This window comes from Artemia sp. Qi Xiang Cuo, chromosome 15, assembly GCF_049724085.1.
Source record: "Artemia sp. Qi Xiang Cuo chromosome 15, ASM4972408v1, whole genome shotgun sequence".
In the NCBI taxonomy this organism is placed as follows: domain Eukaryota; kingdom Metazoa; phylum Arthropoda; class Branchiopoda; order Anostraca; family Artemiidae; genus Artemia; species Artemia sp. Qi Xiang Cuo.
In genome coordinates, this window is record NC_142808.1 from 26537241 (window position 1) to 26547391 (window position 10151).

General features: G+C 35.9%; 1 protein-coding gene across 1 annotated transcript in view; it reads right to left on the reverse strand.

Moving 5' to 3' along the window:
• The window catches only part of IntS9 (integrator complex subunit 9), a 118376-nt gene extending 117457 nt beyond the window's left edge, over positions 1 to 919 (reverse strand). Inside the window, exon 1 of the mRNA XM_089101047.1 lies at positions 819 to 919. Within this exon, the coding sequence (XP_088957173.1) occupies positions 819 to 902 (84 nt within the window). The 5' untranslated portion in view covers positions 903 to 919. The remainder of the gene's footprint in view (positions 1 to 818) is intronic.
• Between the last annotated feature and the right edge of the window lie 9232 nt (positions 920 to 10151).

Consider the following 10151-nt stretch of genomic DNA (forward strand, 5'->3'; position numbering starts at 1 on the left):
CTGAGAGCTTAAATAAAAATTTAACATAGCCATAATAGTTTTGCATAACTGCCAGCTTTTCTGAAGTACAGTCTCAATATGAGATTTTGACTTTTTTTAAAAGATTATCCGTGCAAAAAAAAAGGAATGCAGCAATGTTTCCTTTGTTTTTGCTTTTTGTCAAAAACTATCACCATAATGATTATTAGCCGGAAAAACTTGGAAATTGCTTATTCCTCACAAATTTTTCTGAAAATAGTTTTTAAATATTAAACCAATTACTAACAGTTCCTTTTAAAAACCGATGATTAATGGTTCAGATTTTATAGCAATTTTTCGTAGTTTTTGGTGGATGAAAATGCTGCCAAGATACATTTTAGCAGAGGCGTAATTTGCTATGGGGCAGAGAGGGGGGCAACTGTCCCCTCCACACCAAATTTTGCCCCCCACCCCCAGCTGAAATTTAGTTTGTGCAAAAAAATCTTGTCATAACTAAGATTAGCCTGCATAATCTAAGTATCCAGAGAAACAGGTCAGTTTTCTTTAGTATATCTTTGCCTTTATGGTAATATATGGATCATTTTTTTCGGTTTTCACTGTCATTTTCACTTTATTTGGGAGAATTGGCTCCAACTTTGCCCCCTCCCCCAGGATTTTGACGAAATTACGACATTACATTTTAGGCGGTACATTTTCTAGTTACATTGATGAATTCCTCTTTACCATGAATAAAAAAAAACAACTTGACAACACTTCTGATATGAAAATAATCAACTTTCAAAATAAAATGTAAACTAAAATAAAATTAAAGAGTAAGTATAAAAGGAAAAGTGACATACCACTTGACTAGATTTATCACAATTTAAGCGCTCATTAGAGGTCTGGAATCTGTTGATGAGTCTTAGCACAACCACTAGAATCATTTCAACCGGTTTCGACGTAAACTGAAAAAAAGGAAAGAGAAATCAGTATTTCATAGTCGCTAATATCCAACCAAAACCAAAGAGACATTTTCACTCACGTAGTGTCTGACGACTTATTAGTTACCAATTTTATAGGAAATAAAAAATTTTTAATGGCTGGTGAACAGTCACTGAAAAAATGTTTGCCAGTCGCCAGTGAAGCAAAGTTTGAGTGTGGCCGTTTGTCAGTGAAGCTAAACAGAATCATACATTTATAGGATTTGCGTCCTCCTGGGATTCGTTCTCCTTTTTGGATTGATTCGCCATCTTGCATAATTATGAAGTCATAAAAATAAAAAAAATCTTTTCCAGCTTTTCCCCATTAATTATATTTTTACTTTAGTTACGTTGTTATATAATTCATTAATATTCTCCTATGTTCCATCGTATAGACCTTCTGAAACATCTAAATTACGAACTAGCAAAATTATCGTTAATAATTATCATAATTAACATAATATGTTATTCGTGAGTATGGAGTCATAGAATGGCAAATCAGCTTCAATGTGATTCTTGCTGTCGCTTGTTCCATGCCTTTCGTTTTAGCTGTACGGAGTCATTTTTCATCTTGTACGATTTTGAATGCGACATAGATACCAAAAACAATACGACCACCCCTGGTAAAAACGTTGTAATTTCTTCTTTAAATGCGTATGAATGTGAGATATCTGACATTATTCTCATTAAAAATACTTTTCCAAAATTAAGGCTATAAACGAATTTTTCAAAACTCGTGATCTGTCTAAATCGTTTAGTGAGGTTCGAGTCTCGCAATATTTCTTCCAAGAGATCCATTGGATTAAGAGAAATCCCACAATTTAAAGGATGTTCAAGCCGTTCTTCAATAGCTTCATCGGAGTTTAAAAGTACGTTCGGCCATATCAAGGTGGTTCAAAATCACCTTTACGGGTGTGTGATGGATGTGCCGCTCAATTGATTTGGTGATAATTTTGTCCAGCTTCTTCGAAGCTGAAAATATTACGACTATTAAATGGTTCGGTCATAATATGACGTCACTCAGGGGATACAATCCACCCCCCCCCCCAAGGAAAAACGCTCTTAACGAATTTTCTCAGACTCGTGACCTATATAATTTGTTTTTTAGGCCAGAAATCCCAGGATACCAATTTTCAAAAAAAAGAAAAAAATAATGAACTGTTTTGAAGAACAATACTAACAACTCACCGCAGCACCAAGCTGCCTGAGGCCAACACAGCTACGCACAGTCCTCCACCACCCCTGTCTATTCAAAGCCTCCTTTTTACACCCTCCCAGGAAGTTCCCATTTCCTTTAAATCTTTCTTTATGACGTCCTCTCACCCCAGACGAGGACGACCTGCTTTCCGCTTAGTTCTAGACGGTTGGCTGAAAAGGACAATCTTCGGCAATCTGTCATCCTTCATCCACGCAACGTGCCCTAGCCATCTCAACCTTTCTCTCATTATAGCCCTAGAAAGCGGGATTGAACCACATTTTTTGTACAGCTTACAGTTTGAAATACGATCAGTCAGCCGGGTACCCAGAACAATCCGTAGGCAATTTCTCTGGAAAACACCTAGCAAATTTTCATCCGCTTTTCGGAGGGCTCATGCTTCAGAGCCATATTTGACAACCGTCATTACTGTAGCTTCTAATATTCGAATCTTTGTTTGCACACTTATCTTCCTGTTCTCCCAAACTTTTTTTTAACTATGAAAGAACACTCTGAGCCTTTACTATTCTACTTTTAACACCTTCACTGCTCCCATCGTCTTTATTAATAATAGCCTATTACGAAGGTAAGTGAAGCTACCCACCTGATCAATCTTTTCGTTACCCAACGTCACCTTTTCATCTTCACTTATTACTGGCCTTAGTGACTTAGTCTTCTTAACATTAATTTTCAAACCTATTCTAGCACCCTGAACTCGCAAAACCTCTATAAGTTCATTCGTTTTGCTCGCACTTTCATTTAGGATGCTTAAATCATCAGTATAATTAAGTCCAGGAGAGTTTTTCCTCCCCATTTGATTCCGTGGTCTCCCATTACCCTTCCTGTGCTTCTTAAGACAAAGTCCATCAAACTAATCCATATAAAGGAAGATAGAACAACCCTGCTTAAACACTGATTTAATACAAAACCACCTGCTAGCCTCTTTTCTTTAACCGCAGCAGTGTTATTCTCGTACACAGCACTAATCACTTTAATGTATTTGTCTGGTATACCATACAAGGGTATATACCTCTGCTAAAGCTTTTTTATCAACAGAATCGAATGCTTGCTCATAATCTACAAAACTGAGGACCAAAGGTGTTTGACAACTCAGGCACTTCTCAATTATTAACCCAAGAGTGAAAATTTGGTCGACACATCCTCTAGCTTTTCTAAAACGGCACTGTTCTTCTCTTAAAACTTTGTCTACAGCTTCTCTCAGTCTAAAAAGTATCATATTACTAAGTACTTTGCTACTTACAGAGACTAGACCAATGCCTCGATAATTACCACACACACTCTTATCACCTTTCTTAGACAGTGGTTTAGTTAAGATTTTTCTAAAATCTTTAGGTACTTCCGCTTTTTCAAAAACAATATTCATAATCTTCAGTAACTTATTTCTAACCTCAGAGCCACCATATTTAAGAAACTCATTTACCACACTATAAGCACCTGGAGCCTTATTATTTTTTAATCCTTTTATTACTGTCGCTAGTTCTTCCTCACAAAACCAATCTTCCTTCACATCCAAGGTATCACGAACTTTTTCATTTTAATCTTTTCCTGCAACTGTATCTCAGTTTAGAAAATTCTTAAAATGTTTTGCCCATTTCTCTTTACCTCTTTCCTTATCACTAATTGTGCCCCTGTTCCTATCTTTAACTGAGACTAGTCCGGTGAAAAAATACATTGTAAAATTTGAAAAAATACATAAATATACAATTATTGCTCGTTTAAAGAGACAAGATTATATATATATATATATATATATATATATATATATATATATATATATATATATATATATATATATATATATATATATATATATATATATATATATATATATATATATATATATATATATATATATATATATATATATATATATATATATTTAGGTCCCGACCGATGTGGATTCTTAGGTCCCGATACCGATATATCGGTAGCGTACGATACGATACCGGTATAATTTGCCGATAAATTTCTCTAAAAAAAACAACAAAAAAACCTGAAGTTTAACCCACTCCCTCAATTCTCTGCCCATATTCATTCTCACATATTTCTCCCTGGTCTATTACACACCAAAGAGCAGCGTCAATAATTCAGTGTGGATTCCAAAAATTAGGTCATTTACAAATATTGTTTGATTTTCTTTACCTTTTCTGATCAGCAGCTTCTGAACACACAAACGAAATGGCGGATATTTCTAAAAGTGACAAATACGAAAAAAATTCAAATCAAAGAAGCCGGTTTAGTTACATAAACACAAATACGTGAAAATATGATTGAAAGAAACGTAAGATATTTAAGGAAATTGATTATTCAAAACCCAAATTTCAATAGCGGGAATTTGAATTTCAATCATTCACATATGAATGTGAAAACTTTACTTTACATTCATATCATATCGTCTCTTACTAACGAATCCATGCTAAGCACACTGGATACAGGGGTGCAGCTAGTTTTAAATTTGGAGGAGGTATTTAAAGAACGTGTCGACAAAATCGTCCAGTATGCCAACAAATGCGGACACAGAAGCCAAACTTCCAAGGCAAATTTTTCAAGGTGTTGACACGTTGCGGTGACACCCAGGAACTCCCTCCTCCCTACCTTAAAACACCCCCTCTACCCCTTAGCTACACCCCTGACTGGATTATCTTGGTTTTAACCGATTAAACCTTGAATATTTCACCCATGCAAGTGTACATTCATTAAACAGAAATGTATGGTTTATTGTATCCTTTTTAGTTGTTTTGGTAGAAGATGCACGTTCTTGAAGTCACCATACATCTAGAACATTACTGCACCGGGCGTGCATTGACCACGAATATATTTCGACATCATTTGATTCATCTGTGCTGCTCTCTCCACCATGGTCAGACTTAGCTGTTGGATCCTCCCCCTCCCCAGGACTGGAAAAGCAAAAATTAAAGGACATAAAGACTATCTTGCCCCTCTTGGAATGAGCTGTCTAGCTACTACAGTTAATTCTTTTGCACAAAATTCATTTGGAGATCTAAGTGCTATTCAAGGTAACCAACTATATTTGTTATGTGAGTATGTTTTCAATATTCCCATTATTGGATACCAGGCTCCCTAAAAAAAAAAAAAAAAAACAAATAAAAAAAATAAAAAAACAAACAAAAAAAAAACATAAAAAAATAACCTCACGGTATAGCCTATCCTCATCCAGATCTGAAATCAAGAGCCACACATCCTCAAAAATGAGAAGTTCATCCTCACTACAGCTGTGTCTGAAGGACGGATCTTCGGATCGCGTTGCATCCACACAATCTGCAGCCAAGCGATGTGCAAGGGATACCAGTGTTGCGCCTTGCGAAATAAAATAGAGTCTCAGAAGCAGGACTACGGGACCTTCATTGTTGAAGAAACTTAGTGCTATATAAAAAAGGCATAAGATATTAAAATATAATTTATTCGGAGCAACATGCATCAATATAATCAAAGACTTAGAGGGGATAATGACATTTCTTAAGTTGTTACACGCATGCCAGTCCAAGGTCCAAACCAGTTTCTCCTTCAAAGAACGGAGTTTAAAGCGATGGTGAGCTGCAGAATGTTTGCTGGCATTTTTTTAGATTAGTAATTAGAAATAATAACAACTATACTAGAACACACTCTCGGACCCCTGCAGAAAGTCGAAATTTAAATAACTAAATTAAGTAGTATGCAAGTACATAGTAGGAAGCAATGCCCTACGCTTGCAAACAAAAACAAAAATATACATATATTAGATATTGAAACTGAAATTAACCTACTACCAACTAAAATAAATATTTAATTTATTTTGTAAATTTTATTATCGAGAAACAACGCATTTTTGCAAATATCTTTAAAAAACTGAATACGAGTCAAAATTTTCAGAAGTTTGGATGTTTCCACTGTTATTTATACAATAATAATGTTTTCTGCAAAAGGTGTTTGGCATACCGGTGTTTTCTCGTCTTTTTTGCTTTTTTTTACTATTACTATTAAATACCAGAAGACTGAATTTCGCTACGTGAAAAGAAAGACGTTGAAAAAAAAAAACTTTCGCGAAACAAGCTTCATTTCATTTTATTTGTCAAATCTTCTTTGCATATCTATAACGACAAATTATTCTATACTTTCGACAATTCAAATAAAAAATGCTTTTCAGAAATTAAGGCCCACCAAAAAATTTATCAACTATACTTCACTACCCGTAATAAGAAAAACACTGATGTACAGCAGATTTCACAAAAATCTAATTTTAGTTTTATATCATTAAATCTTCTACCGTCACGTTGAAGCCAAAAAATGACCCCTTAGTCATTTTTTAATCAGGTATTAAACTGATCTCGGTTTTCCGAAAGGTGGGAGAAATCACGAAAAAAGCGGAGCCAATTCCCCAGCGCCTTTTCCAAGTATTTGTGACTTCTTTCATATGAAAGTTATTTTTCAAAGTTAAAGTTCTAAACAAATTTACCCTGAGTCGTGACATATCTAGATTGCTTTTTTCACACCGGAAGACGGGTATTATGGCAATATAAAAAAAAAAAGAAAAAAAAAGTTTTTCAGGGAAAAATTTAGAGACATACAATTATTGCTCGTTTAATAAGATAAATAAAAAAGAACGATCCGATTCTTAGGCTCGAACATCAACCCATACAGACGAAAGTCTCTCGCCAAAATGCAAACTGTCTTTGGCGCCTTAACGATCAGTAACTTACGACCCACTCCGCTCAATTAAAGGTAATAGGTCTATTGATGACGATCGGAGGAAGTTAAAATAATCGATTTTACAGAACGAGGAGAAGAAGTATTTTTGGTGCTAAATATTTACCGAATAATTGTCAAAATTATTCTCAATGTACGAGGTGACCATAAAAGAAACAAGATCGGCAAAATAACTGTTTTAATTGACTACCCGCTCCATTGTTTACGTTAATGTATATGAATGAATGAACGAATATATTGGAAAACTTGTCGCAGTTCAACAAAAGACGAATAAAACAGAAAGAAAAACACGATAAAGAAGAAAAGAAATACAAACAACTAAGTTATTAAGCCCCTCTATGGATGATTAGCGGCCTCTACTCTTTTGTGTGGCAGTTTTCTAAACACGCCTCTTCCACAGTAATTGGGTTACGTACTGAATATCACCTCTTTAGATACAAATTACTAGCTCTCACTTGCACCTCAGGTAAGGACTTGAAGAATATTGTACCTAAAGAATATTGTTTTTAATAATATTTAAGTAGCTGAAGAACATTGTTCTTATGGCTACTTAATTCTGATTGCCGAGTCGGTTCCAGGACGGCAAAACGTAAAGGATATGGTGCAACACTAAAGAAACAATAATTGTAATAAAAGTGACTTATTGAAATTCCAGATAAAAGAAACTGAAGTGGCGTAAGTAGACCACTTTCCTTGGATATATGCTTCACAATCAGCGCTAGTGCATATTGTAAACTTTCGCTGATCAGCATACCCCGGTATGCAGTCGCATTAAAGGGCATGGTCATTAGTGATTCTAGTTGGATTTCAAGTTGAGAAGAACTATTTCAATTTAATTATAGCAATTCACATTCTGTCGGATTAAAACTCAGCCTAATTTCATCATACTCTGATTCCAAAATTTTTAAGCTAAGTTCCAAAGAAATCAAAATTCTTGAAAAAATATGAAGGTGGCCTGCAAACCCCACTAGAGATATGCCCATACCTTTAAGGATACAGTTAGGAGCAACTTCTGACTGGGCAGTCAATATGCCGTTGTTGAAGAGATCTGGTGACGATGTGAATTCCTGTTTAATATCTTTCTTCACCATAATACAGTATGGCTATTTTTAGCGAACAGTTTAAAGCAAGCTTTTAGCCTAGTATACATGTCACTTAAGGATCTAACAACTGTACAACGTACACCCAACTTTCTCAACTAACCGTGTTTTGGGAATGGATAGCGGAACAAAAGGCTTACCAAACATCAGCTTCAAATATAACTAAACTATCTTTTGAAATGAGCACATCAAACACGTCTTTTGCAGCTACATGCAAAGCATGGGTACAACCCAAGCCGGGTTGAAATTTAAACTGAGGAGGGAAGGGGGAGGGGATTTTAAATTAAAGTCCGAAAGTTATAAGGGTGTCAAAAATCCTGGAAAACGATAATGATCAGCAATCAGTCTAAATGACGATGGTTCAATGGTCGGTTTACCCTTTTTAATACTGGAGTTATCATGCCTAAGCAGAAAATATCAGGTACAAAATCAGGTGTTAGAAAAATTTGGTAGTCTAAGTGCTCTGCTAGCATTGGACCACCATTCAGTAGGTATAGATTACAGACTAAGTGCTCTGCTAGCATTAGACCACCATTCAGTAGGTATAGATAACAGACTAAGTGCTCTGCTAGCATTGGACCACCATTCAGTAGGTATAGATCACAGACTAAGTGCTCTGCTAACATTGGACCACCATTCAATAGGCATAGATCACAGACTAAGTGCTCTGCTAGCATTGGACCACCATTCAGTAGGAATAGACCACAGACTAAGTGCTCTGCTAGCATTTGACCACCATTCATTAGGTATAGATCACAGACTAAGTGATCTGCTAGCATTGGACCACCATTCAGTAGGTATAGATAACAGACTAAATGTTCTGCTAACATTGGACCACCATTCAATAGGCATAGATCACAGACTAAGTGCTCTGCTAGCATTGGACCACCATGCAGTAGGTATAGATAACAAACTAAGTGCTCTGCTAGCATTGGACCACCATTCAGTAGGTATAGATAACAGACTAAGTGCTCTGCTAACATTGGACCACCATTCACTAGGCATAGATCACAGACTAAGTGCTCTGCTAGCATTGGACCACCATTCAGTAGGCATAGACCACAGAGTAAGTGCTCTGCTAACATTAGACCACCATTCATTAGTTATAGATAACACACTAAGTGATCTGCTAGCTTTGGACCACCAATCAGTAGGTATAGACAACAGACTAAATGCTCTGCTAGCAGTGGACCACCATTCAGTAGGCATAGATAACAGACTAAGAGCTCTGCTAGCATTGGACCACCATGCAGTAGGTACAGATCACAAACTAAGTGCTCTGCTAGCATTGGACCACCATTCAGAAGGTATAGACCACAGACTAAGTGCTCTGCTAGCGTTGGACCACCATTCAATAGGTATAGATCACAGACTAAGTGCTCTGCTAGCATTGGACCACCATTCAGTAGGTATAGATCACAGACTAAGTGCTCTGCTAACATTGGACCACCATTCGTTTGAATAATTACTTTCAGGTCCACTCAAAACTTATTCTGATCGTTCAAGGTTCGAAATAGTCTTTGCAGTACTTATATAGGAGTCGGGCTTGTCCTTCTTGACAACCTTAAATATGCCAGGTAAAGTGAATATGTGGTGCGTCATTATTCCTAGCTATCCGAATCGTTTTCAACTAGCATGTCCCACAAACCAAGAGCTTTTGAGCGTGATTGGACGTATATACAAGAAACTGTCATAATAAAAAAAAAACAATCTTAGTACTCAATTTTCCAGAATTTGTTTTGAACCATTTTAACTAGATGTTTCGGTATTTTATATTTAATCTCTTAGCAATATTTGTTAAAAAATGTTTCAGGAAATCCACTAAACGTATACCCTTTCCGTCTTCTAAAAATAAAAGAAAACAGAAGGATTTTTCAATCATGGCATGCACTTAAAACATGTATAACAAACTAAAAAGAAACAACTCAAGGATCTCATTACCGCGGTTGGATGTCTAAACAATTGAAATGAACTAGCTCTTTCAGTCACAAACTTAAGTTTTTTACTGCATAGCCTCCTCTTTTTTAAAAATTGACCTAGCCAGAGAAAAACCTCACAAAAATACTATAACACTACATACTAGTTTAAGTTAGTCAAGTTTATTGCATTAGATTATTGTGACTTATTCAATATTAAAAAGTGTGGTCATCTACAGAGCCAGTGCAAGGTTATGTTCTGGTGATAAGTTTATTA